This window comes from Augochlora pura, chromosome 3, assembly GCF_028453695.1.
Source record: "Augochlora pura isolate Apur16 chromosome 3, APUR_v2.2.1, whole genome shotgun sequence".
Lineage (NCBI taxonomy): Eukaryota > Metazoa > Arthropoda > Insecta > Hymenoptera > Halictidae > Augochlora > Augochlora pura.
The window spans coordinates 24,896,801-24,924,068 of NC_135774.1; the positions used below are offsets into that span (position 1 = coordinate 24,896,801).

Below are 27,268 nucleotides of genomic sequence, written 5' to 3' on the forward strand. Positions count from 1 at the left end.
GTGAGTAAGTGATCCATATATAGAAACGCCCCCACGCTGACCAACACCAACGGGTACCTGTCACGCATATATACGCAGCACGAGGCTCGGAGGCTCACACTTTTTGTGCTTGAGTTTGAGTGCGTTAAGCTCTATCGGTTTCCCTTGCGCGTTCTTCTAATTGTCAACGAAGTCGGCTATATTTCGTCATGCCTGGACGTCCGCTTTGGCAGGTAAGTCAGCTCATTTTTATACATATACGATTTCTTTGATACCAAATGAATACTGGAATCAAGTCAACGTACAAAGTTAAATTGCCGACGATTTCCACAAAGTTTCATGTTTGTTCATATAAAATTTATAACGTTCTGCGATCTCTCATGTGGTGGAAATATTAAATTCATATAAAATATGTAGTGCTCTACGATCTGTCTGTATTTATTCTTATTAAATTATTAATTATTTGTATTATTGATTAAATCAACTTTCATTCGGATTTGTAGCCTGCCGAGGAGTTTAGAGAATAATTTTCACGATGAAATAAAATGTTCCGATTGCAGTTGTATTAAATAAACCAGTTAGATTTTGTTTTGGACATTTTTGATGTCCAGAGACTTCACGTGCGAACGATTTCAAGTATATGATATATTGCTGGAACCATCGGATCTGTCTTAACACCAAGAAAAATGGATCTAGCAAGACGCCAAATTCACTTATCCGTTTCCTATCCCAAGTTACGTTGCGCCAGTCATTCTGAAGGTGTTCTCACAAAAATTTTGTATACTCGCGAACCGTCCAGAATTACACGACGGAAGAGAAAATCACTGTCTCCTTGACATGCAGAAAAGCTATCTATTTCAAACTCCTGATTCACCGCGCGTATCGCCGCGATACTTTCTCGAGTTTTCATTAAAATGCTTCTAATTCTGGAGAGCTTATATGTACACACCCTGAGTCACTCGATGCATTTGCTAAACTAAATTTGATTTATACTTGGGATCAAGGGCGATATGCGTAGCTTGAACAAGCTTTCGATGGGCCATTAGCGCGGCAAGCGCTGGGTCCTTGAAATCAATACTTCCATTACAGAAATTATTTTTGCCGATTGCGATGGAAATCTTAATTGACGCTTCAATTTACTACATCGTAGCGTCCATATTTTTGAAAAGGCGCGAACATTCTAAACGAATGCTGTTGCCGAAATAGTCTGTTTACTCGTGAATAATGATATTTCCTGTTGCGAAAACACAATGCGAGTCCAGTTCCAAACATCATCTAAAAATATTCAAACGATTTTGGTAGCATGCCAAGTTAAGTAAAATTTTTAATGAAAGTATTGGTTGATTGCGTGACCGGCGTGGGCGTTCCAGCTGAAAAATTTGTGTCGCGGTGGCGGCAATGGGTCTCATGGCAACGTTTATTTACAAACAAGCCGTTGGTATTTTCGGGACTAATGCGCCGAAATTAGACCGGTCGAGTTGAGGGTGCTACCAGAAACATCCGAGATCCAAAACGGAAACGTAAACGAGCTCGAACGGTTCTAGAACCCCTCCAAGTTAGAAATTTCCATTAGATTCCAACGCCGCTGGAAGTAGAACATTTCAATGTGTAACATTCGAAGCCGAATTATATATCGGTGCAGTATGCAACCGTCGTGACTTACGGCAAGTCATGTACCGAAAATATGTTTCGTGTATATGATTCATTAATAAGCCACATTAACTGTATAAAGAAGCGGCATTAATGGCTCTTGGCACGTATTCTCTAAATTTTCTTTGGCCGTCTTTCTTTCGCCCATGTTTCGCGTAACGTTGTGTAGAAAGATTATTTGAATAAATTTTCATGAAAGACCACGGTTAATAGAAAATAGCAGCGCTGCCTCTTTATTCGATACATTTGTTCACATGTGAATAAGGTGATTAGGTATTTTATGAATAATTAGAAATCATAGAAAAGTACGACTCTTTGCTTAGTATCAACGAAATTCATTGAAGCAACTGCGAGACTACTGAACGGTCACGCGATGGAAAATGACAAATGCAGTGTTGGCACTTCGCGTCATGTTGTTTGTCATCTTTAATAATTATGCGTAGTGCGAAATATCAGTCGACTTACAAGTTTCGCTTTATTACACATCGTTGTCGAAATTGTTTATCGACTTGCACGCATAACTATTAATTTTCAACGACGTCTATATCGAGTCCTCGATGCGTGTAACTGTGTGCTCCTGTGAGTGTTCTTCTTTCCATGTGTGTGTTTGTGTAGAATACGTGATCCGTGTTGTACATGTTGTGTTTGTGCAATGCGTAGAGTACGTAGTGTAGATTATAAAGTGTATAGTGCAAAGTTAGCGATTGTAACATGTAGAATGGTGTTTAGCCATCGAATAGGCTACTCGATCGACACAGTTTCAGAATCTCGCATTTACTTGTACAGAGAGAATGAGAAAATAAATTTACAACGACAAGTATGATGTTAGATCTACTCTCCTACAGATGGACACGTTTTTAATGACATTCGAAGTTTGCGTACGCGACGCTCTTCCGTTCCAAGAGTTTGAAATCCGTCTGATAGCGTGTGGAGATAGGTAACAAGTAGTAATGTGCCTAAGGCGATCGTCGTCAACAAGTTGTCGAATCGAGGGAAATGTTTACATGTGTCTCGTGTTGCCGAAACCACCGTGACCGGATTGGCTGGCACCTTTGTTGAAGCCCATTTGTAAATTGAGGTGGCCCTCGCTCGCTCGAAGTTGGTCCTCCGTGAAGCTCCGTTTGTTTTCATCGGCCATCTTGGGTCCTAGACCGGGTCCGGTGTACTCAGGATGTTTTTGCGTCTGTTCGAACAACCGGCGTAACAAGCAAAGTATATATCCTTGCTATAGTACTCGAACCAAAAGCAAATCTAATTCGCAGAATACTTACAATCCTACCGAGAGCATAAAGGCATAGGGTCACTTGCGGTATGTTGCGTCTCTCGAAGAGGTCAGCCGTTTGGAAGATCTCCTCTTGCGGGACGCCGTAGTTCTTGATGGCAGCTTGGAATCTAAATGAAAGTCCGAATTACAATTCAGTAAACTCACAATATCCAATCGTCTCCCACCTTTGAACGTTTTCCATCAACTGGAAGTTGGTTCCCCTCTCCTGAATCTTCTTCACCGATCCGGGAGCCAGTTTATTGATGAGTTTGCACAGGACGACACCATCCTTAAGGATGTCTTCGTAATTTCCTGGCGGAAGTTTTTCGCCTAAAACGGCCTCGATCCAAGTGAGCACCTCACTCTCTTGTTCCTTGTTGCGTGCCTGGAAATACAAGAAACTTGTAAGGATATCGTAATAAAATCGTGTAGAATTTTTGTTCGTATTGAAGCAGCCCCTTAGATTCGGTTACAGCGAAATCGAGAAGCATAGGGGATGGTCCAGCCGGAGCGTCGGCGATTTAAAAACGTCGACGGAACGGAAATAGATCACGACGGTGTTACGTTACCGTTCGTAAAACGCACGTCGAAAATAAAATATCCGTCGGCGGCCGATCCGCGCTCGACTTTTATTAAAATCTGGCAGAGACGACTACGTTCACTCGGGCCACCTGTTTCTGTGCCGTGTGAACCTCGTTCGTTTCCCGATTTCTGGTAGAATCGTGCCGAATTGCACCGTGTTTGGCAACCTGACAATGCCTCCGCGTCACCGTTTCTCATTCAAATCACCAACGTCACGATTGATAGCCTCAAATCTCATCGAACGTACCGATAATATCGTACGTCTCGGTTCGGAAGACCACTAATTCTACAATCCTCTTCGAAGCTACTAGTTAGAAGCCAGTGATCGGTGTCCCTGTTCGCCGCGTTAATGTAAGCAATTTGTTCAACTCATTTCCCGTTGATTTAGGAGCACCCCAGCCGACGATGTCGACGCAAATTAAATCTGGCAATCCCTACAACCGTAATAGATCTGTATTTATAGCGACAATCAGCCTCGATACTTCGCGAAATAGATCCTGCGTGGTCTTGACCGTACTCCGCGCGAAAATCCTGTTTCAAGGCAGACCCGTGTTACCTATTATCCGCACAGAAACGGAACGGATCTTCTCATCACAGCAAAGAACAATGATCAATGCTAGAGATGTTCTGTGTGGATACCAGGTACGGAAATTATCATCGATTGACTTTGAAATTATCTAGCAAGGCGCTGTACTTGGTGGATCGGAAAGGATAGAGAGAAAGATCTTTCCTGTACTCGCCTGCGAAGTGTCAAACCTTCAGAGAAGCAACGTGTTCCCCGTCGAACTCTCGAGATGTATTTTAAGCTCGGTTCTCAAGAGGAGTAACGTTTCCGTTCCCTCGACTTTTCCCAACGACCGGCAATCTTAAAATTAAGATGATCGAGTCGAGAGCGAAGGAAGAGGCACGCATGATATTTTAAAACCGACCGGATATGCTTCTAGAGTTTTGATCGGGGTTACAACATTTCGAGGATAAGAACGCCACGAGGAGATGAATAGCATCAATGCCGCATATAATGATCAACACGTTTACAACTTATTTTCTGTTCGTCCTCACTTACATCGCCGTTGTGCTTGCTGTTATGTTCGCCACCCTGGTGTACATGTTTTATTACTTTCCCGTGTCTCTGTTCTAGTGTAAATCGTATCGGATCGATAATGTGCGAAAAGTCTCGGTGTCAATAAACAATATTAAAACGTTTTGCAAAAACGTGGAAATGAAATTCTCGCCGGTCGAGAGGATATCCATCCCCGAGCATCGTCGAACATAGATATTGCGTAAGAGTATTTATCTTGAGGTAAAAATACCTCGGTCGGTCAATACGCGTCAAATTCCATCGCGGTAACGAAACTGGCGTCACAGGATTTCCGTCGTATTAACAATCTAACAGCTCGTGTCTGCACAACTATAAACGGATCGTAACAAATCAGTTAGGGAACGTCTTCTTTGACGTTTGTTGCTTGTTAGACGAACGGTTTGGAACGCCCGCAACATCATTAGATCTGGCTTCGCGGGCGCTATGTTAACCCTGCGACGGTACCCCGAGACTACGATGGCTTCTCACCGTGTAAAAACAAAGTTTCTTGATGCTTTTACAGAATTTTTCAGCAAATTCCATAGCAACATTGCAAACAGGGCACCGTTATGGAATTAAAGTTTACAAATGCGTCTTTAATGAGAGGGACGAATGCCGGAACGATAAATTGAAGCTTTAGTTATACCGGTGCATACGCTATACCGGTACGTTCCCTCGTTTTTTAACCGTTGGCGTTTTCAATACTTCTCTTGTGTAAAGATTAATCCAATATTTTGGGACTACCGCCAGAACGAAATAGCCCAAGGTCTACTGTAATTAGGACTCTACGAATAACCGCGGTTCCTCGGCATTAGCATCGCGAACGCGAGCATTATTAATGCACCAGCTGTTAGCGGTTCCCCCTTGCGTGTCACGATGCTCGTTAACGGGCATGATTATCGATAATATATCGCGACATTGGTCCACTGTTGCTCGCGGAACGGACACCGCCTTGTCTTCGGAGTTGACCGTTTCGCTCGACACATACCGGCATTGTTTATCCTGTCAGGTCCTCCGACGATCCAATTTCTAACCACCGCACCGGGCAGGATTCTCAACTCTCTTTCTCTTCCAAAGGGACTGCAACTTTTGAACGATGACGCCGATCAAAGACTAAGTCGGACGCTGTGCGTCGCGACGCTATATGCCGGTCTCCCCTCCGCCGAATCCTTTCCACCGACATTCAGGAACGAGTGATTTTTGGCCGGTTGCCCACTGGGTATTCCCACACCCCCGCCCGCCTTCCCACAGCCAGATCTTGACACTGCAGCCCTATTTACAAGACAAGACACGAGGCGACCCGTTACATCTGTCATAACCGATCTGTTCTACTTCTTCGCCTTCTCCTCGTTGTACCCTCTTCGATTAATTAAACTGAGAATCGTGAATGGATCCTGAAACGAAGAATATATTTTCATTACGATACTGGGTAATGAGAAACAGATGATGACCTAAGTTCGTAGACCTTTTTCACCATAACCGTGTAGCGATTTGGGTCGAATCAGAGCTACTTATTCTCGGCTTCTTCTTAACCCTTCCTTGATGAATCTTCGCCTTGAACTATGATGGTCCTCTAGATTCTAGGATCCGGAAGAAGCTCCGGCCCGATGAGGACACGGTCCACCGTTATTTAAAATATAATTGTTTTGGCAAGTTTATGTAGTACATTTTTCCTAAAATTGCATGAACAAGACCCTGCAGAAAGCAAGACGTATTTGAATTTCCATTAAGTAGAGCTAACATGTTACTTTATGACTGGAATAGCAGAAATGTGAATTATTATAGTAACAGTATCGTGAGAGAAAATCGTACCAAGACTGGGAATAGTTAGAACGATCTCGACAGACTATTTAGGGGGGTTGTATCACCTGTATCGTTATTACGATTGCTGACGTTCCCGCAAGCGGAAAACTTCGAACAAGTGGGTGTGTTTTGCGCGAATCGACGGTAGTTAACCGGTCCGTGGACCACGGCCAGATGAAAACACCGATAAGCGAGGCGTCGTAGTTTCTGGATTTTGGCCACTTCGAAGGGTGAGGCCACCGCCGAGTTTAGATTCCGTCAATCGACACTGTTTCCAAGTTTATCGTAACTCGACGAAATCGTCTGGAACGATTCTTCATGTTCGCGTAGTCTAAGTTTTGCCCGTAGTTATGTAACGAGAAGATCGATGGTATCATCGATACTACGGAATACGATCGTGGTAGCCTTTCTTAGAGGTTAGGCCGATTCAATTAGAAATTTGAGACATTTGAGACTTGGATTGATGCTGGTTGCAATGCCGAAAGCGTTACACGATAATACTCGTTCAGTTCTCTGCTAAAATAGACTCTGCTCGCGTTTTAACTAAACGATCATCGATAAGAAATTGAAGCGTGTTGCTTCCGATAAATCGTTTTGTGGTTCACCCAAAAATCCCAAAAAATCCTCATTTTTGGAACTACATTTCTCCAGACCTGTAACATACAGTATAATCGGCTTCTTGGTACAATTGTTTAATTATTTGCCCAGGAGATTTAAGCAACGAATAAGATAAGAAATAAATATATTAAAGGTAAGAAAAGTAAGGCTTGCACAAACTAGGTGAAAGAAATTGAATAAAGTGCAGTGAAATTCCATTGCAAGGTGTCGTTACATACTGCATATACTTAACTGCCACCTCCTAGCATCCTGTTTCCCTATCACAGTACATTTCCAGCAAATACTCAACCAATCTTTACTTGCGCTCAATTGCAAATGCACCGGTTGCGGTTGCCTTACACAGTCGCTGAAAATAAAGTTATTTGAAAACAAAGTAAATAAACCGTTACCGAAAATAGTAGCTGAAGAATATTATTTATTCAATTGTGTTTATTCATATTATTAAGTAACTTCATGTGTATCAGAAAGTTGTATTGAACTGAAGTTATTATAAAGCTTACAATTGTACAGACCAGTAAATCAGAGGCAGTGTAGCATGGTCTTATACCGCGATCAGTTGATGGACCTGCCGCTAGATGGCATCGAGGTTGAGTGACTTCTCGCAGTTAAAAGATGCCGACGGTGTTATTAGTAGGACGGGGGAAAACATGCTCGTCAGCTTTGCGCAGTGGCGATATCGTAACCAATGAGGTTCTACCGAGGTGCGATTATTGCTAGTTGAAAACTTTTACCAATACCCCGCCATGACGATGTGAAATACCATCGGCTACGGCAATTTTTGGAAGTTTCTACGGAAACTGATAACACAAATGCAAACAAAAACTAACTTTGTCTTTCCACTCGTATAGAGAAATCCAACCTTGAAAATCTTTCTTCGTTCCAAAGAATTATAGTTTTAAATATGTCAACTTGTAATAATAAAGTACCGCTTCACCCAATACTTTTTCTATGCTAGAGAATTTTTAAAGATTTGTGTTAATCAAACAAACTGGTGGCTCCTTCACACATGTAAGATAATCGACAATGAATATTCCACACGTGCGACAAGGGAAGTGGCGAAAGAAGAACCGTCCGATCCTAAAAGAAATTTTATTTTTAGCTATCATGTTTAAATAGATCTCATCTATCTTATGTACTTAGTACCCATGAGATACTTAGTACCCATTAATCACTAGAAGCGACATACCAACACACGCTACAGTATAAATATTCGAAAAGTTTTAAAATAGTGCCTCTTTACTCTTCTGCTTTCAGGTTGCTGGGAAACGAGAGGCCAGCCAGGAGGCTGAAGCTCAGCAATGGATCGAGACGGTGGTCGGGGAGAGATTTCCATCAGGTGAAGTCCTTGAAAAATATTTTAGTTTCTTTTATATTTTATTCAACTGAGTTAGTTTACTATAAAAGGGTCGATCTTGATCTTGATTGTGACCCTTTTCATAAAGGATTCTTAAAACACATACATAGTCAGAACAGTGGAGCAAAAGTCCTCATTCTCAATCCCTATAATAGTAATTGTCAGGACCCGTGGAATTCTATGATAGAACCTGCTCAGATCGTAATAACAGGCTTTATTTTTACCCTTATTGTTTTTATGATTTATTACTGTACATGAAGCGAGTCTACCGTGCGCCGACCTCCAGAGATATATGTAGTTTTGCCGTGTTGAGCCCTGGAAATTCCTATTGCAGCGGGAGGATCGAAGGAAGCGCTATTGATTGAACATTGCCGATGACACCTACTCCCTCGATGTGTTTTGTGCTCCCTCTCGGATGCATGGGCTCCTGTTCTGCGGAGGTGGTGCGGTTCGAAAAGCGTGTCAATATCACCACCCCCGTGCAAGACCCACGCAACATTTCAAATGCCCTCTGAAACCCTATAATTCCCGGGTACGAATGTCAGGCCGCGTGACGTCGCAAAGGTTAAGCTTGTTGACTAGGTCAGTTTTCCAGCATTCCCACGCGACAAAATGGCGGACGATTCCTGCGAGACATTGAACTCTACGTCGGAGTTTTCTGCCGGAGTCGTTTGCATCTGAACTCTCCATCAGAATCGAATATCGTTAGCCCGTCAAATACTAATTGGTGCATTTGAATCTAAATGCCATTAATCCCCATAAGTTCCTAAAAATTAGTTTCTTCATCCCTCCTCCTTTAACTATCTAATTCAATCAATCGAATTTAATTCACTACCTCACATTTAAAACAAATTGGTGCACAAAGAAATTTTATATTTTCTAAAGTAGAGAATAAGCAAATTTTAACCCGAGTTAGGCATGGAACTTAAACCTAGAACTTACAAAGGACGAGGGTTGGATCCGGCTGTTCGGCAGAATTTCTAGTTCCTGGGGGTAGTTGCATCTTTCGTCGACTGTTGTTTTCCTGATAAAACGCGCGCTTTGTTACGTCATTCGAGTCACCCTATTGAACGCCGGGCAACAAACCCCTGTGTCTAACGTGTACCCCTGGTTCAAGAAATACGCCAGGCGTCGACGCAATCGTCGTGTTGAGCACACTGGGTTCACTGAAACATGAACGAGATGCGACCGATAGTCATTTCTCGAATTTCTGCGAGTTACTGTCGCATCCCCATTGGTCGTTCCATGAAGGATGAGAGAGGAACTTATGGCGGTTGAATCCTACACTGCATGAAAGAGGGGAAAATGTTACCAAAGGAGAATCTTTCTAGTGAAAACGCATATAACGCTGGAAACAGCGCCTTCGTGACATGCTGTCTCCCTAATAAAGTGGAGGGTGTAACGAAGGTGGCCAAAGGCTAAACGATGCCATCTTTCTCTGTTGCCTTTTTAATTAATCTATATAGAGCTTCCACTCACCACGTGAATCGGAGGAGGAGGTCTGGGGCGCGGGTTAAGTGAAGCTTCCTTGGCAAAGTGTGTGCCTGATATTAACCGATTCAAAGCGCACCTGTCACGGGATTATCGTTCCACCTCATAGAATAGCAATTGATATAACATTGCAACACCTTGTAACTCGATTATTTTTTAATCATCAGAATTCATTGATGTTTTATACTTTCCATTGACAACTTTTTTCGCAAATAAAAAGATCGAGCTGCAAGACGTTCCGGCAATATTTCTATTTCGTTTTGTTTGGTGACTGTAAATAATCTGTAGTCTTGAAGTTGATATTATAAGTTGATGAACGTGAAATCTGAAAGATCAAGATAGTTTGAATTCAAGGTTTAGAGTATAATTTTCAAGTCTAATAAAACTTTTCATTTGGCATTATCAGAATGTTTCTTTCAATAGACGAACGGTTACTTTATCGATAGATAGTATTATCTACGACAGATGGGGCTCGAGTACCGCGGGTCAGCTCCACCTCCATCGAGGATAAATAGCTCCTCGCGATGATGCGTGCCGGGTATTCGAAGCTTTTGATGTTATTGACTCGTTTAAAATTGAACTTGGAATGGCGGCGTTCGATCGTCTCCAACAGTCACTTTCTCTTCCACCCCCGCAGCTGTGGCTTGCTCGAATAAAGGCAATCGGAATTCGACGTATTCCAGGATTCCCAAGTTATTCGGTTGTAGATGTTAGCCTGTTCCTGGAAGCTCGCGAGGCATGCTGAACACGATCCTCTCGAAAGAATGCGTCATACTTATTTCTTGCAGTAGATAGTCAGGATTTCGCATTTTAATATTCGTTTGGGAAAAATATTGGTATGTTAGCATACATCTGAGACCATTTAAATGCATCAACAAGAATGTAGTATTTGTATAAAAAGTAAATCTGCAAATGACCATATTTTTGAAAAAATACAACTTATTATAATTAACCAAGTGATTATTGCATGCGCTTGTGATAATAAATTGCATAAAAGATAAAAAATTACATTATTTTCTTACGTTACTGGCTTCGTTTTATAGAGGTTTTTAAATATTTCTTCTTATTCTTTATCTTATCATTCATTCTAATACTAATTAATTTTTGTATCACGGGATAATTTATCTCTTTCTAATCCTCTTTTCTCCTATCAAATTTAACTACGTTTTCGGTACTAGATTCTGTTTGGCTTTCTATTTATTCCCTGGTGGGTACACCAGGTTATCTTTATAACGGTTTCTTTCCCCTCCTGCTTAGTAAATTTCTTTCTTCTGCAACTCCATCTTCTTTGCGCATGCGTTTAATTGCTGCGTGTTCATTCCTATTGGTTCGCGTTGATCTTGCCTTAGTTATGATTGGTTTCTCAGATTCAAAATCCATGCGCTCTACTGGTTGGTTCAGTAGAGATAGTCTACTTAGTTCCCCTTGGCCGGTGCCAGGTGGCTCTCCTATGGTGATTTCCTCCTTGCCTTCCATCATCCTAGGTTGCGTCACCCATGGTAGGAGGGTAGGGTGGAACCCTAACGTTCGTTCTTTTCTTATCCAATCGGTGTCGATGAATTTTCTTCCTCCTCCCACACTTTATCGCTCACTACAGCCTCTCTTATATTTTCTCTCTTTTCTTGTTGCTCGCTTGACGCCTGTATCTCTCGGTCTGCGCTATTTTATTCTTACGTACGTTCCTCTTTTTTCGCTCGCGCTTCCAGGTCGGGTAAAAGACCGAGAAAGTCGAGGGTGAATTCTAGGGAGCGAAGTGTCAGTCATCCGTTCGTCACGGTGGCACAAGTAGCTTGCTAGCACCAGGGTACCAGCAGACGTTTGAGGGATTTATAGCTTTCCCGCCACGTCGACGTCGACGTCGACGTAGCTCGCGGTGGCCCAGGCTGGACAGCTTTTTCGAACTTTCTCCTGTCCAGCCTGACGCAAGGGTTGGTGGAATGTCGACAGCCGTCGATATGTCGAACGGTTCGTCACGAGGCGTCGTGTGACGTCACGAAAGCTCGCAGTTACTAGGGTAGCAACGATGGGTAGTAGATGAATTTATGGCCTGCTCACCGATGAGAGCCTATTGCCCGCGTGTTAGTAAGACCCACCCCTGGCCTTGCCGTGGATGTAAGAATACTTTTCGCCAGGAAATGGCTTGTCTCGATGACACAGACCGAACAGAAGACCCCACGGATACGTCAGCGGATGTCAGTTGTCTGTCAAAGGGTCGTCAATGACGTCATTCTGAGACAAGCGTACCAGGATTACAGCCCCGGGGTAGATTTACGAGCGAGCGCAACAGGTGGTCGCCTCCAGCTATATCACGCTTGAGGGTGTGCTCGACGAGCGCATTTCGCTGCTATTGATCGAAGCATAGTTTTCCTTGACAATAGTAATTTGTGCTAACATTGGTAGTTTCTTTTGATCGTCGTCGTTTATCCTGCCATAATTAGGTCTTTATTGGATGTTGGTTGTATAACCACCGACTGATATATATGGACAATTCTTCATTGAAAACACTGAATTCTCGCTTGCTGCAGCTGAAAGTTAGGCGATTTTTAATAAAAGCTGCACGCACATACTTTTTAGGAGGATGATATATATCCAAGTAGAAAAAGCTTGAAATTGACAAATACTACTATACGTGCATGAATTTTTCTTTTAACATGATTGACCTTCACTGAGATGTGAGACATTTATTGAAAGAGATTAGTCTTTCATAATGTAGTCTCTGTGAGTATGAGCTTGCATAAAAATCTTTATACCACCGCTAGCCACTGATAGAATGAAGAGAAAAGCGGATTCTGCGCACACATCCTACTGTTTCCGCGGGACCTGTTGCTCGCCTCTGATCGTAAATTCAGCCCGGGGATGTTGTCCTGGTGAAAACCGTGCGTTTGACGTCTTTATGACATGAAACTGACGTTAAATCGATACTGGCTCGGGCAAGCGCACACACATATAGGCGCAAATCCTTGTTTGAGGTTCCTACAAATATTAATAGAAATTTAATTGATCATAGTACGTATCAGACACCGTTCTTCGGTGAGAGCTACCTGAAGACCGATTAACATGTGGAACCCTTTGTATTATTGCTTAAGAAATGACTTTTTCAATCAACGAGAAATTTAGTAATTTTGAATCAATAGAAACGAGGCTTTCTCTATGACGGTCCTGGGGTAAGTACCGTGTGGTTCTTACCAGCAGGTATCATTGTCTTACCACTTTGTAGCCGGTACCGTCATAAGAACAACATATCTGTGTTATACGAGACGTCGGATCGCCAGCTGAAAGATTCCCGATTTTCCAAATATATTTCAACGAATGTGCCCCATCGAGTACCTTCGCAACAACAACTTGTCAGACATTATCTGAAGTTTGTCTATTGCTAGCCACTATAGCTTTCAGAAGCTACACGAACCCCTATCCCTATCGTAAATTAACCGAAAGCGGAGTAGCGTCGGGCTATCTTTCCTCAATTTCTCTCTAAAACAAGCTGCCGTCGACATATATTTCTCTAATATTATAAAAGTTGCAAACTGTTAATTCGTATAGCAACTAATACAATAACATTTCAATTACTGAGCTAGAAAAGGTTAACTTGTAAAGTCAATTGGCGCAGTCGACGCTTACTAAATATTTACGCGTGACTGCGAGCGTAGCGTATCCACAGGGGGTTTATCGATTTCACGTCAAATCGCCGAGACATGACGACCGTGACGTGTCACCGTAACAGGATCGTATCACCGGTAGAAATATCGCCGTTCCGCCGATAGGTATTGTTGCAGTCCCGATATTTTTTCGCCGCGAACGAAGATACTGGTAAGACACGCGGCGTCTGAAAAATATCAGGCCAGCATCACACGGTTGTGTTCGCGTCCAGAACGAAAGAAAGTGGTGAAGAATCTCGCAGGATGTCGAGAACAGGGTCTGGAAGGTGTTCCCTATCGATTTTCTGTCATCCTCTCGCGTTTACGACATCTCATTGCGATTCGACGCTACCAGGAACGTATCAGCATGTTCTCTGCTCTCTCTGCTTGTTTACACCAGTTTGCCGCGTTCCATCGGGATATTGATGTTGCCATTCCCCTCGGCTGTTGCCTGGATAGCGTGGAAAAGCGGAAGGTCTGCTCGGTTCGTTTAACTCGCGCTCTTCGACGAGGCTACCAGACTGATCGTCCGAGATGCACATTTTAAACTATTAGAAATTTTCGCCTCTTTCACTACCTTTAGGTGTGAAACAACAAACAATCATTCGTTGAATTATGTGACGGTATCCCTGAAAAATAAAATATAACGATTACTGAAATTTTCTTATCAATTGGAGAATTTTCTCAAAGTTACATCATGTACCATGTTAATTTTGAACATTCGCATGTAATTGCCCCATCATTTTTCTTTGTATGTCCACATTGAGAATTGATCACCGTTTCCGTAAGACTATAAAGTACACTGGTAGTCGATTCGCAGCTAATTGAACGGAACTGGTCGACGTATCTGAAACTGATCGACTGTCGAAGTCTCGTCAATCGAGAATTCAAGCACAGGACCAGTTTTGTACTAGGCGAACAGATTTTCGGGTAGGCATTCGGCGGCGCGCTGTCCGTCAGTCAGACCATATATCAGACCGGTGAAACAATGTTAAAAATGCTTAAGGCTTGGCCACTGCAAGATAGAATATAGTGCAGACATAAAGCTTTGTGTAATTTGCGGAGAAACGTGTCACAGGAAATGCGAGCTACATCCCACGTGTGCTAACTTAAGTAAACAACGCAGTGCAATTTCCAGAGGCTGTGTACAAAAAAACACACGGTGTAACAAGGAAAACATTGTAATCTTTAGCACCATAAATAAAATAACTTGCACTTGCGCCGTCCACCGCGAAACCACGTGACATGTCGTCCTTGCACGATCAGGGTAGTAGTCTTTCGAACAATTCGCGGACGTCAGCTGCAGCCAAAAATATTCTGGAAACATTACGAAATAGAACGCAGTGGATTCATTGAATGTATAAAATGAGAAAGTATTTATTAGTTGGTGGCATTTTTAGAAAGAGAGTGTTCACAAAGCGAACCGAATTAGACTAAACGAATGAGGAATGAGACTAAAGAAACCTGGCGACAGACGACGGCAATTGCAAACCACGTTGAGTTTTCCGGGTTTTTTCATTGCACGTCTCAGGTCCTTTATTGAGGCAATGTACATTTGAAGAAGACAAGTGTCCCGATGCCGCCTTGTCAAAGAATTGAGACTTTGTTCGCGGAGGATCTGATCAAGGAATGGGGGGGGGGGGGGGTGATACCTTCTGGTAAAAGAACCGTGACTGACCAATCGGAACTTACCCCAGAACCTCGGTGGAGTATATGTATATCAACAATTTTCTAACATATCCGATACTTTGCATTACGATTATTCAGAAGTGCTTTGGTTTCCGTGAAATGCAGGGGTCGTTATTTTCATTGCCATAAATTCATAGATCCATGCACGTATACTTCAATAATTTATGCACACACGCCGAGAGCGCAGTTCGAGGAATACTCGAGACTCGCTATGTTTTCTTAGTAACTCCACAACTTTCATATTCATAGATACTGCATATATTACCATCGCTGACTATCACTAAACTAGAATATAGCGTCTGGACTACGCCTCTCCCTCAACCGTGTCATCTGTAAAACTATATTACTGAAGAATGTCGATGGACGACGTTTTTCTTTCTGAACAATGACACCAGAGTAGCCCATTGCATAAAATAATTTAAACAATAACCCACTGAAGTAGAAATACAGATCAGCTTACCTCTCTTTTGAAATTATAAATATACAAATAATATTTATCGCTGAGTTCAGGCCGCTCCTCTGATTCAACAATTACATTATACTTTGTATTATAATTCTATAACATGTGTACTTACGTAATGGCATTTAATGTGCCAATTACGATATGATTGAACGACTTGTCCTGAACAGCGATTTGACATTATACGCAATGTGATGGAGTAACAAGCGTTTTATTTCTCGTGACATTTAATCTGTTTGCGTATTTCCAACGGACGCCTGTTGCGCCCGATGCGACCGCAGCGCTTCTTCTGGCGGCTCGTGCATCGATACAATTTATAAAGCCGGTCGCCAGGTAGCGTGCCGTGTCGATAAGTTCGATACATCGAAACGTGACACTGTCAGTTCGCGGGTGGGGGGAGGGGGGTGAACAGTTGGCGATGACGATACAGGGCTGACAGCCCCATGAGTGCACCTCCTTGGGGATGCTGTGCTCCTGGCACTTCGAGATGCAGCATGTCTTTCGAATGGCGACGGGAGCGCTTCGCAGCACGATCCCACGACGACGGAAAGACAATGATGGCGGTTAGGTGATCCGAGGCCCCAACGATCGCGAGCAAAAAGAGAGCACGAGCAACGGGAAGACGGAGGCGGTCTTTCCTGGTCCTTCGACCAAACAGCAAAAAATGCCATGCCCCTTGGCGCGCCTCTTGGTATAATGGGGTGCCATGAACGAGTGCTGGTGCACGCAGCCTGCGTTATTATTTATTTCGGTGAGAGAGAGGTGGGAGAGATACCTCGCCGAACGAACGTGTTAGAAAAAAGGTGCGTTTTTGATATAAATATTGGAAAAAAAAACAAAAAACAAAAATAGAGCAATAATTAACCCAAAAGGCAGGGTGAAAGGTGAGGTGCAGTTGGAGCAAATAGATTCCGACCAGGAAACAAGAATAAAGGAGCTGAGATAAAAATGTTCCAAAGGATGGGAGGTTAGGGTTGTCCCTAACTCCCCACCTACAAAAAAAAAGGGAGATGGATAGCGATGATCCGGAGGGAGTGGGAGACCGTATAGCGCCACCAGACGACAAATAAACAAAGTAAAAAAGATGGCGCCGGTAAATGTACCAGGGTAGATTTTACAGGAAAGAGAGGATAGTCAGCCAATAGAGAACGAGGAACCCTTTCACCGATTGGTTATGAAGAGACCCCGAGAGAACGAAGCGCTAACGGAAAGAAAGGCGGTAATTACAAAGATTTTGGTGAAAAAGTCAAAGGGAGCTAGAACAAGACAGCAGTAACATCGATACTAATGTAAACTAAGAGTCCGTCGGGTTTGTAGACATGTGCGAATTAATGGGATTTAACCGGAAGCAAGTTATGCAATATCTTCCGAATAATGTGCTTCTGGACGATATCCAATATTTCGAATAAATAGGCACAATTCGTTTGTTGACATCCAGCATACAAATGCTCGCACCGCACTAGTTTCTTCTACTTCCCAGAATTGCGAAATAGTTGAAGCCAATTCTGAATTCGACCACTTGAGACAGATACGAATCGATTTGGCTAGGACCTGAAATTTCGGTCACTGCAAACTGTAAACCAGCTGAGGTCGTAGAGTCGTGTCTTCTGTCCCATGAGGTTACCGACTCCGACGTATATCTGGTCAATGCATAAAAAATCCCAAAACATCCTAGTACCTATAAGAAGGCCAATATAACCTGGAATTCTAAAGTTGGGATTTGTGCATACTATGCCATGGTACATGAGTATATTTGCACGATTTAGCAACAAATTAGGCATCTCTTTGATGATGAAAGAAGAAATTATATATATTAAATTTCTGGCACCTAATTGAGCGATTGAGAGGAAATTACTAAAATAGAAAAGAAACTGTAAAAGGAGAGAAACGAGTCTGTCCTTCGTTCGTTCGAGAGCCGATAATCGCACAATCGACAATGAAAAAATCGATGGCTGACTGTGCTATACTGACTGCGCATGTCGTCATCGTTACCAGCGGGGGAGAGGAGTCGTTTGTTTTTTCTGCTATCCTGGTGTCACTGTGGTTCCCGGCATTCTTTTCATTGTTCTGTTACTCTTGTTTTGTTTTTGAAGATTTTCACTCTTCAAATCGAAATACCAATGTAATCTGGATTTACATAACATCTCTTGACACGGAAGATAAGTTTAAACGCTTGTTAACGAAGGTGCTTGTTTTAGAAAAATATATATCAAAGTATGAGAAAGTTCGATCACGGATACCCTTTCCAAAATTATGATCTTTTCTTTTACTTCTTTTAATTTTCTCGTAGGTACAAAGCAACGAGTGTGGCTGGATAACTATTGCACTAACATATGTATGCACACGGAAGTTTTCTTTCCGAAAAACTTAATGATAACAGAAACGTTGATTAACGTATCCGTCTTTTACGACCCTTTTCAGGCGTGAGTTACGAAGATTCCTTAAGAGATGGTGTCCTTCTTTGCAAACTTATGAACAAATTGCAACCCGGACTTATCACCAAGATTAACACTTCCGGCGGTGATTACAAGATGATGGATAACCTTAATCAGTAAGTACCTGTGATTAATACGCTGACAAATATTGTATAAATATTCTTTCACTTTTCCCGAAATACCTTACCTGAAGAGATATTTATATGTACCGTGTAATGTATTTACGCGCGATTCAGCAATGCCCTACGTCTTCATGTTTCTCTGTTACACAGTCGACTTTCCGCAATCGACAGTGTTTTGCTTCGGAACGACTCTCGACTCGCACCTTATCGACATCGAGACCATTGGTCACCGCTCTCGCCGGAATCGAGAGATCAAACCATCTGCGACTATTGACCTCGAGTTTATCCCTTCGAGGCCAACGATTCCGCCATATTCGGGCATTCAAGAACGCGACAATAGCTGTTCCAGCTATTCGTGGTACAGTCGTACCTCTTACCGCCGCCTGACAGCCTGCTAAATAAGTACCAATAAAGTCTGAGGTCGGGTTACCGTCGCGCGTCGCAGTGAACTTCGAACAAAATACAGAGCATGTTACGGGGTAAACGTGATTTTAAACAACTTCGCACTCTGACACGATCGCGTTCCGTAGATACTCGGTCGGATATGTGAATAAAGACAAACGCAGGTCTAGTCCGGTTGACTGTGGCAAAAATTCTGAGGGCTTTATTTCGGGTTTTGCTGCTTAAATACATTTGTTGGGGGCGTATTTTTATGGCTATACGGTGTGTACGTGACTTTTGACATGTTTTCTGAAAATGTAGCGAGACTCCGGTAAAACATCTGCAGGCCAGGTACGGTCGATGTTCCTTTGTTGGTGTTTTACCGGGCGAAGCTGACCTGGCTCGTTTGGTCGTTACAAGCAGACGGACCTATTATGTCTCTCTCGCAGTAGCTTAATCTCAGTAGATGATTCTACTGTTGTCATTCAGACACGCTTCAAACTGAATATTCGATACATTGAACATTAGAAATAATTCTTTGTATTGTCTTTTAGTGTTCGAATAATTTACATTCCTTTGTTCCCCATTGTGGCTAAATTAGCCTCTCTACTGCACCGTGAATACAAGTCAACCATTTTACACCTACCTCTCAATTCGAATATTTTTTATTTTCAGAATGTTGAAAAACAATTTAGCGCGATGTCCGCTACTACCGTCCACGAGAGATAACGTGGAGACAATACGGTGTCCTCAGTAACAGTAATACTGTCGACAATTGTTTTTCTTCCTAGAAATCCCCATACCACTTCTAATAACCTAACTCTAATTGATTGTTGCTGTCTTTTCCTGTTTCCATAGCAGTAGCCGGGACAATCAAATTCCATATTAAATTTATGATCTATCTCGTAGAAGCATATGTTTATTTTTCTTTTCCATATTTCTATTGCTATTTTTTAAATACGATAAATACTTGATTTTTGTTTCGTATAAAAAAAAGAAACATTGGCGCCTTTTTGGGTAGAAAAAAAGGTCCGTATAGGATCCTTACAGCGCCGATTGAGATAGTGACGAAACGTTCGAACTGTTCGCCAAAATTACCAACAGTAAAATTTGGTGAACAGCTTGAGTGCTTTGTCGCTACACTGATTGGCGCTGTACAGATTTCGAAAATTTAATTTCGTTCTCTGAAAGAGACACCACGATCGCCCTAAGTTCCACAATGTAAAATCGCTTAAAACAATTAATTTTGATAAAATTACGGTGCAAAAGATTTCACTGTAATATCACAGCGATATGTTATACTATGTTAAATGTTTCTTTAGTTATTGATAGCTATCGGCTGTGATCGAGGCGTCTATGTTGTTAAATTCAGAGAAGAAAATCTCCACTGTACAGATTCACGCGACGATTATCGCGACTTCTTTGTTTAACCGCGGTGTCGCGTTGCCTGCGCATGCCACCAATTGGCGCGTTTTCAATGTTTAAGAGCGCTTTCTTGTAGTGGGGCGAACGATGCGCAGCGCGGCCACTCCGCGTTACTCCCTTTTCATGCGGAAATCAGGAACGTCATGGAGGTTGTACATGCCGCGCGTAATCCTCTTTAATTAGCTACATGCCTGGTAACCGGAGAGCTCGTTAACACTGGCCTGCCTCACGTTTGTCGCCTACTGTCATCGCGACCGACAAGATGGCGAATCATCGAAGATGTGCCGCGGTTACGGGTACACGATGAACGCGTGTGCAGCAGAATTAGATAAACGTTCTTTCAAATAACGAATACAAGTTTAAAATTTATGTATAAATAGATCTAATCGTAGATCATCGTCAAATCGTAGTTGTAATAAAATGCCTGCTGTCGCTAGAACCACATTTATTCTCTATGATCGAATAAGGAATAATTGTGACACTTGACATTTGTCGATGACCAGTATAATATGTGCAATTATCTAGCGGACAAAATATGTATAGAGGGCATTTGCGAAACAAAAAGTTTTCCGATTAAAGAAGATTTTTTAAATAGAATTAATAATATTCATTACATTGTTTCAGGTTCCAAAAAGCTTGCGTGAAATACGGAGTACCTGATGTGGATCTCTTCCAAGCAGTTGATCTCATGGAAAGGAAAAATATAGCTCAAGTGACTAATACGGTCTTCGCCATCGGTCGCACCGTAATTAATTCTACTAAAAATAAATCATGTATTCCTTTTGATCAGGCGTATACAATTAATTTAATTTCTTCATAGACGTACAGACATCCAGAGTGGCGTGGACCCTGGCTAGGTCCTAAACCAGCCGAGGAGAACAAACGACACTTCACCGAGGAACAATTAAGAGCCGGTGAAGGCTTAATTGGACTCCAAGCTGGGACTAATAAAGGCGCGACTCAAGCTGGACAGAGCTTTGGCGCTACGAGGAAGATACTCCTTGGAAAATAATGTTCACTGTTCGTTCTTCGATGACGTTACAGTTCATTTTATAAATTATAATATTGATATAAGGGTGAAACATAGCGAATAAACGACATTAATTTACAATGCAGTTTATACAAATAAAAAATAAGTGGCGTTTTCTCGCCATTTCAATACATTGATAACAATACACACGAAAATCAACTTGTTAATAAAGATTTATCTCTTTTATGTATGATTCTTTGCTAATGTCACCTGCACTCAAGTAGTGCTTGCATTATTCACTAGTAGAATAATTTACTGATCTATGTGATTTATAAATAAATTAAGTAAAATATGAAATCACTGTTATATTTACAGTAGTGTATATACGTGCATTTCATTGCGCATCTACGTAATTGCAAAATACTTAGTCGACAATTACGAGAGCCATTCATAAACTATGTATTGTGTTGTGTATGTGAACGTTTATCGTATCCGTGAGATAGTGCACACAAGCGCAAACCAGAGGTTATGTCAATGAGGTTAAATTTCCTAAGTTCTGCACGGTAATGCCATTAGTAACGATGTGAACACTAACATGCAAATACGGAGCATGAATTTTTTCCGTTCTTTCTACATTCTAACATTACTTGGCCTTAAAATAACGAGTGGAATCGGAGAAGGTTAGTAAGGATGTGATGATGTTAGGTTACCGACACCTGCATTATTAAATTTACTGTTTGTCATCGAAAATTGGTTAGGAAATTTGTTTAAATTTAACTCGAGAGGGTCCTTCCTGGATACGAGTTACGGAACAGATGTGTTCTTCGAAATTATACATCCACCAGAATTGGAGTACACATACAAATTGAAGCCTGCCAAAGATTTTGGTGTTCCTTTCGTAAGTAGCCATCTGTACTCTTCAAACGATACTGATCCGTTCATTGTGTCTTAAAACTTTTTAGAATGCAAGCTTCTTGGAGGAGAAAATTCCTCTGGTTCCGGCCGAGCCTCCTCAAGGTTGTCAGATAGCAAAGAATGCCAAAGAATTAAAAGGTAGAGTTGCCCTGGTAGAACGTGGCAACTGTAGTTTTTTTATTAAGAGCATGATGGTCGAAGAAGCTGGTGCGAAGGCTGTGATTATAGCAGACTATTATTTACCTACTATTGAAGATTCAACAACGAATCCTTTCTGGGCAGACTATTATTATGTAGAAATGGCCCGCGACCACACCATACCACCCTCAAAAACAGTGAACATTCCTGCTGGATTTTTGCTTGGTAAGAATGGCAAAATGATTCGGCAAACACTAAAACGTTTAAATCAGCCATTTGCCTTAATCAATATCCCGGTAAATTTAACTTATACTTCTTTGGATAAAGTACATCAGCCACCATGGTTGCTTTGGTGATGTTTGATACATATTAAAGGATGGTTTTAAGAGGGGACAAATTAAATATAAAAACAGTTTATTATGGAATTTGTTTCTTGGTAAATAACTAATTGTTATTTCGAAATTGGCTGAGTTTCTCTTTGTAGCCATTTAAGCGCTTGAGCATTTTCTGGTCCTTGCAATAGAGGTTCCAGAACATTCAAACATTTCACATGATAGTCGTTCAAGTATTTGATCTAAAAAAAAAGTTGCAAATGATATTATTGAGATGTAAAGAAGAATGTAAAGGAAAAGTAAAATTAATACCTCCTTATCCGTTAATAAGGAAACATCAAGTAACTTGGTCTGTATAGGCACCAGTGTAACAGTCTCAAAAGTAAGATAGCCACGATCCTTGTAATTATATGGAGTATTTGCTTTTACGACTAATTCTATATTTTCGAGTCTAATGCCAAATTTTTCGTCCTCGTAGTAACCTGGTTCTAATAAAGTTACCGATTGTATTAATGCTCACAGTATATTTATGTAACAAAAAAAAGAGTAATACTTATATGTCGTACCATTTGAAATAAAATTGCCAGGTTCTAGACCTGGATCATCTGGATATGGTCGCCAACTGATGGCAATAGGGTCTTCATGAACGTTTAGATACGAACCTACTCCATGACCAGTACCATGAGGATAATTAAGACTGTAAATGTACATTTAATATATGAATAAATAATATTTTCCATTTTATATGCAAAACAGATTTACATACCCGATGCTCCACAAGCTTTGACGAGCAAACGAATCAAGATAGTTTCCTTGTAACTTCAAAGGGAAAATAGCTGTAGAGAGATTGCACTGTCCCTTAAACACCCTTGTGAAACATTCACGTTCAAAGTTTGTTATATCTCCAAAGTGCACAGTTCTTGTAACGTCTGTGGTGCCATCTTGGTACTGTGCACCAGAGTCACAAAGATACAATTCTTTGTCTGTAATTGGCACATCCGTTTTCTCGGATGGTTGATAATGCATTATTGCTCCATGAGGTCCAAACGAGGAAATTGTTGGGAAACTAAGTCCAATGAAGTGTTCTTGCTCCCTAAATGAAACATATAAATAATTTCGTTTATATACAAAGTCCATCGATTTCGCATATAAATCCCCTTACTTCCTAAAGTTCTCCAGCTGCGTCGCCCCTGATATTTCTGTAACCGTTTCTTTCTTATTTTTAACTTGATCTTCCAACCATGCAAAATATTTTACAAGTGCAACAGCGTCACGTATATGTGCTGCCTTCATTCCTTCCACCTCAACACTATTTTTTACAGCCTTCATAATCTTTATCGGCGTGATAGCGCTATGTTTTTTTATTTCCCCACAAACAGCATGTAAAGCATAGCTCGAAGCATTACTAATCCATATCTTTTCATTACTAGCAACTGCAGCTTCCTTTAGAAATGCATTTACATCATCGTATGGATGATAAACTGCATTTACCCCTTCATCTATTAGCTGTTGTTGAGCTTTCTCGCTAACGCTGCTTTTATCGATAAACAGGTGCAGATCGTTTAATGTGAGAATCACGTAAGCAAAGAAAACAGGATTGTAAGGAATATCAGATCCTCTGAAGTTCAAAATATATGCTACTTCGTCCAAAGCTGTAATTACAAGTACTTTTGCCTTGTTCTTATTCATTTCTTCCCTGCATAGTCTAACTTTCTCTCCTGCAGTGCGTCCTGAAAATTGCAGAGGCTGCGGCAGAACATTGTTACCTTTAGCAGCAGGTTGTTCATCGCCCCAGACTTTATCAATTAAATTTTCTTCAAGCGGTATCAGACAATGACCAGCAGCAGTTAAACCAGTATGTAAGACAGCCCATTCTGTATAACTCATTAAATTAGCATCTGCACCAACGGTAGACTTTGGCGGTAAATTAGAAATCAACCATGCAGTTCTCGTTGGAGTATCTAATAATCCTTCCTTCATCAGCGTCCACATATCTGGAGGATCAAATTCTGCCGCAGCTTGTAAATAATACCTTCCATCTGTCCACAACAAAGCTTTGTTCGGTGTAATAATGACAAAACCAGCAGATCCAGTGAAACCACTTATGAACTGCACTCTCTTATCTCTCTCCCTTAAATATTCAGACTGATGGACATCATCTGAATTTACAAGCAGTGCTTGAATACCTTTTCCTTTAATACCACCAATTGGAACAGCTTTCATCAGTTCACGAAGTTTGGCTAATTTTATTGCACCGCCTTTTTGTGCCATATTGATACCACTATGATAATAAATTCCTTTGTGTAATAACATTTAGATAAAGGAAATGAAACTATCTAATTTAATACTTACAAATTATATCAGCTCTTATTTTTCCAATATTTGCCCCTTCCTAAAAATGTAATTGTACTTGCTGTAAATGCCAACCTATTCCTTTCAAACTCTCACGATTCTGTTAGATTTTATCAGACTAAATGAGAATTATCTTATCATGTAATTCAGAAAAATATGGGGGAATTCAACTCTTTCCTTTATCAAAAATATGCATTGTATAGTATGACATACCGATACCGTTTACACTTTTTCTCAAGGTTAGAGCCGATTCAATTTGTAACAATTCAGCAAACAGCGTTCGTAAATAACTATAACGCAACAAATTTTTAATTTATTAGCATATAACTCGTACTTGTAGTTTATTAAAATCGGTTATTCAAATAATGAAATAATATATCTTCTTATGCATGTAATCATAATTTTAATATAATGTGCATGAAAATGAAACACGATAGATATAACGTAACCGGTATTGTACGTCATTAATTATCGTTACATACATACATACATACTTTAATACAATGATCAGAAAATTATAAAATTTTCTTTTCAACTTCTGCAATAATATAATACTTTTTTTGTATTCTTTTTTACTGTCATACTCCGTATATGTAGGTCTTCGGGTTATCCCGAAAACATGCAAAGTAAATATAATCATTTGTTTACATTTAATTGTCAACAGAGATACACATAAAGATAAAGTATTATCATTGAATCTAAAAATACAATTTTGCAATGTAAGTATACATACAATTATATATATATGTATATTCTTAATTTGATATATCGTTAATTTATTCTATGTTTTTTAGCATGCTCAGTTTAACGAAACATTGTGCATTAACAATTGGAAAGAACAATGTATTGAAATATCTACAACCTCGACGAAGTTTGTATGCGTTTGTTCTAAAACCCACAAACATAAGTAGGGCAACTTTATCAATAAAAAGAGATTGTGTCTTTTTGCAAAAGGTATACATACTAAAATAAAAAATAATATCCCATTTGAATACTCTTCAGTTTAATTAATACTAACTTCTATAATAATATTTATAGAATTTGCATAAACAAAGAAATGTCATAGCTGTTGGTTTTGCCTCAAAATCATCTCCAAAGTCAGACAAAACTGTGGGAAAATGGCTGTTAACATGTAGTGGCATGGTTTTCATTGCAGTTGTTCTAGGTATAAGTGTCTATTTAACTTTTTATTCTTATATACGTACTGTTATAAAAGTTATTGTAGACAAAACTTATGGTAAATAGGTCTTAAGTCGAGAAAAATACTTTAATAGCTTTATCATTACACATAAAACTTCTATATTAAACGCTTAAGTTACCTCGTACATGAAAACGAATAAAACTTAAATCAAAAAGTATTCAAAAATTTATTTCTCCTTCCTATGTATTTAGGAGGTGTAACAAGACTCACAGAATCTGGTTTATCAATGGTTACTTGGAAATTGCTAGGTGAAAAAATGCCTACTACTGAAAGTCAATGGCACGTAGAATTTGAAAGATACAAACAGTTTCCTGAGTATAAAATGTAAAACTTATTAACGCATGTTAATGCAAGCTATTTAATATTGTACTGTGCATCGACATTTTTATTTTAGAACCAATCATGATATGACAATAGAAGAGTTTAAACGCATTTGGTGGATGGAATATTTGCACAGAATGTGGGGACGTTTAATAGGTGGAGTATTCATAGTTCCAGCAACTTATTTTTGGGCGAAAGGTATGCTGTCATCAGCAATGAAAATCAGAGTAGCTGCCTTAGGATCATTGATTGGGTTACAAGGACTCATGGGCTGGTATATGGTCAAATCGGGTTTGGAGGATCGTTTTATGGACCCATCAGATGTTCCTAGAGTTTCACAATATCGTTTGGCTGCCCATTTGGGAATGGCATTCATAATATACACAGGATTCCTGTATAATGCTTTAAGCTATTTAAGTCCTGCTGAAAAATTAGATCCCAGCAACTTGAACGTTAACATGACTGACATAAAACAAAAACTGAAAAGATTTAGATGGATAGTTCATTCGACGAAGGGATTGGTATTTCTTACTGCTTTATCTGGAGCTTTTGTAGCGGGAATGGACGCGGGTCTTATTTATAATACATTCCCAAAAATGGCAGATAAATGGATACCAGACGACATACTCGCAATATCGCCTAAATGGAAAAATTTTACAGAGAACCCAACTGCTGTACAATTTGATCATAGAATTTTGGTATGCTTTTGATATAGGTAAGGTAACAATTATAACGTCTCAGTGATAATCTATATTTCCTTTCAGGGAATCACTACGTTGTCTCTGATTACTTATATTGGAATTGCATCTCGAAAATATAAACTTCCTGGAAATGCAAGAAAAGCAGTTGTTGCTGTTCTGTGTGCTGGTTATTTACAAGTACTACTAGGAATCACGACATTATTACACCATGTACCATTAACATTAGCCGCATCTCATCAGTCTGGTAGTCTTCTTGTACTGAGCACAATGATTTGGTTGTGTCATGAATTAAAGTACTTAAAATATGTTCTTAAATGATACTATAAATGCTTGTGACATAGAATGATTGTTTGACACGAAACAGGAAATGGT

General features: G+C 40.5%; 5 protein-coding genes and 1 non-coding gene across 9 annotated transcripts; 4 read left to right on the top strand and 2 right to left on the bottom strand.

The window, feature by feature from the left end:
- The first annotated feature begins 42 nt into the window (after nt 1-42).
- On the top strand, nt 43-21,182 carry LOC144478672 (muscle-specific protein 20). Its single transcript, XM_078196796.1, has 5 exons — nt 43-212; nt 8,229-8,310; nt 18,025-18,154; nt 20,591-20,711; nt 20,787-21,182. The coding sequence occupies exons 1-5, from the start codon at nt 189-191 to the stop codon at nt 20,976-20,978; spliced, it is 549 nt and encodes a 182-aa protein (XP_078052922.1). The 5' UTR covers nt 43-188; the 3' UTR covers nt 20,979-21,182.
- LOC144478673 (myophilin) lies at nt 1,836-5,684 on the bottom strand. Its single transcript, XM_078196797.1, has 4 exons — nt 5,542-5,684; nt 3,079-3,278; nt 2,901-3,021; nt 1,836-2,812 (listed from the first exon to the last, which is right to left on the bottom strand). The coding sequence occupies exons 1-4, from the start codon at nt 5,545-5,547 to the stop codon at nt 2,630-2,632; spliced, it is 510 nt and encodes a 169-aa protein (XP_078052923.1). The 5' UTR covers nt 5,548-5,684; the 3' UTR covers nt 1,836-2,629.
- Nucleotides 7,631-7,771, top strand: LOC144468227 (U4 spliceosomal RNA). The gene has a single exon (XR_013493783.1). It is a non-coding gene; the product is annotated as a U4 spliceosomal RNA (small nuclear RNA).
- Nucleotides 21,183-21,403: 221 nt separating the features above from the next.
- LOC144478671 (PRADC1-like protein) lies at nt 21,404-22,871 on the top strand. Its single transcript, XM_078196795.1, has 3 exons — nt 21,404-21,616; nt 21,695-21,834; nt 21,899-22,871. Exons 1-3 carry the CDS (start codon nt 21,532-21,534, stop codon nt 22,343-22,345), a joined length of 672 nt encoding a protein of 223 aa, XP_078052921.1. The 5' UTR covers nt 21,404-21,531; the 3' UTR covers nt 22,346-22,871.
- LOC144478664 (xaa-Pro aminopeptidase ApepP) lies at nt 22,387-25,255 on the bottom strand. 2 transcript variants are annotated; one of them, XM_078196777.1, is made up of 7 exons: nt 25,168-25,255; nt 24,674-24,713; nt 23,484-24,602; nt 23,088-23,414; nt 22,888-23,018; nt 22,634-22,809; nt 22,387-22,563 (listed from the first exon to the last, which is right to left on the bottom strand). In XM_078196777.1, the coding sequence occupies exons 3-7, from the start codon at nt 24,590-24,592 to the stop codon at nt 22,441-22,443; spliced, it is 1,866 nt and encodes a 621-aa protein (XP_078052903.1). In that variant the 5' UTR covers nt 24,593-24,602; nt 24,674-24,713; nt 25,168-25,255; the 3' UTR covers nt 22,387-22,440. The 2 variants fall into 2 exon arrangements, with proteins under 2 accessions (XP_078052903.1, XP_078052902.1); XM_078196776.1 differs by lacking the exon at nt 25,168-25,255 and adding an exon at nt 24,887-25,017.
- LOC144478667 (heme A synthase COX15) lies at nt 24,894-27,266 on the top strand. 3 transcript variants are annotated; one of them, XM_078196782.1, is made up of 7 exons: nt 24,894-24,912; nt 25,338-25,392; nt 25,468-25,627; nt 25,712-25,838; nt 26,066-26,198; nt 26,269-26,893; nt 26,960-27,266. In XM_078196782.1, the coding sequence occupies exons 3-7, from the start codon at nt 25,469-25,471 to the stop codon at nt 27,212-27,214; spliced, it is 1,299 nt and encodes a 432-aa protein (XP_078052908.1). In that variant the 5' UTR covers nt 24,894-24,912; nt 25,338-25,392; nt 25,468; the 3' UTR covers nt 27,215-27,266. The 3 variants fall into 3 exon arrangements, with proteins under 3 accessions (XP_078052908.1, XP_078052906.1, XP_078052905.1); XM_078196780.1 differs by lacking the exon at nt 24,894-24,912 and adding an exon at nt 25,024-25,129; XM_078196779.1 differs by lacking the exon at nt 24,894-24,912 and having other exon boundaries at nt 25,257-25,392.
- The last annotated feature ends 2 nt before the right edge of the window (nt 27,267-27,268 follow it).

Coding starts and splice junctions, on each gene's coding strand:
- LOC144478672 (XM_078196796.1), top strand. CDS start 189: ATGCCTGGACGTCCGCTTTGGCAG. Junction 8,311..18,024: donor CGGGGAGAGATTTCCATCAG/GTGAAGTCCTTG, acceptor GACCCTTTTCAG/GCGTGAGTTACGAAGATTCC. Junction 20,712..20,786: donor TCTTCGCCATCGGTCGCACC/GTAATTAATTCT, acceptor ATTTCTTCATAG/ACGTACAGACATCCAGAGTG.
- LOC144478673 (XM_078196797.1), bottom strand. Junction 3,022..3,078: donor TTGATGGAAAACGTTCAAAG/GTGGGAGACGAT, acceptor ACTTTCATTTAG/ATTCCAAGCTGCCATCAAGA. Junction 2,813..2,900: donor TTTATGCTCTCGGTAGGATT/GTAAGTATTCTG, acceptor TTGTTCGAACAG/ACGCAAAAACATCCTGAGTA.
- LOC144478671 (XM_078196795.1), top strand. CDS start 21,532: ATGCAAATACGGAGCATGAATTTTTTCCGTTCTTTCTACATTCTAACA. Junction 21,617..21,694: donor AACGAGTGGAATCGGAGAAG/GTTAGTAAGGAT, acceptor AAAATTGGTTAG/GAAATTTGTTTAAATTTAAC. Junction 21,835..21,898: donor AAGATTTTGGTGTTCCTTTC/GTAAGTAGCCAT, acceptor AAAACTTTTTAG/AATGCAAGCTTCTTGGAGGA.
- LOC144478664 (XM_078196777.1), bottom strand. CDS start 24,592: ATGGCACAAAAAGGCGGTGCAATAAAATTAGCCAAACTTCGTGAACTG. Junction 23,415..23,483: donor CAGCTGGAGAACTTTAGGAA/GTAAGGGGATTT, acceptor TGTTTCATTTAG/GGAGCAAGAACACTTCATTG. Junction 23,019..23,087: donor CAAAGCTTGTGGAGCATCGG/GTATGTAAATCT, acceptor GTACATTTACAG/TCTTAATTATCCTCATGGTA.
- LOC144478667 (XM_078196782.1), top strand. CDS start 25,469: ATGCTCAGTTTAACGAAACATTGTGCATTAACAATTGGAAAGAACAAT. Junction 25,628..25,711: donor ATTGTGTCTTTTTGCAAAAG/GTATACATACTA, acceptor TAATATTTATAG/AATTTGCATAAACAAAGAAA. Junction 26,199..26,268: donor CAGTTTCCTGAGTATAAAAT/GTAAAACTTATT, acceptor TTTTTATTTTAG/AACCAATCATGATATGACAA.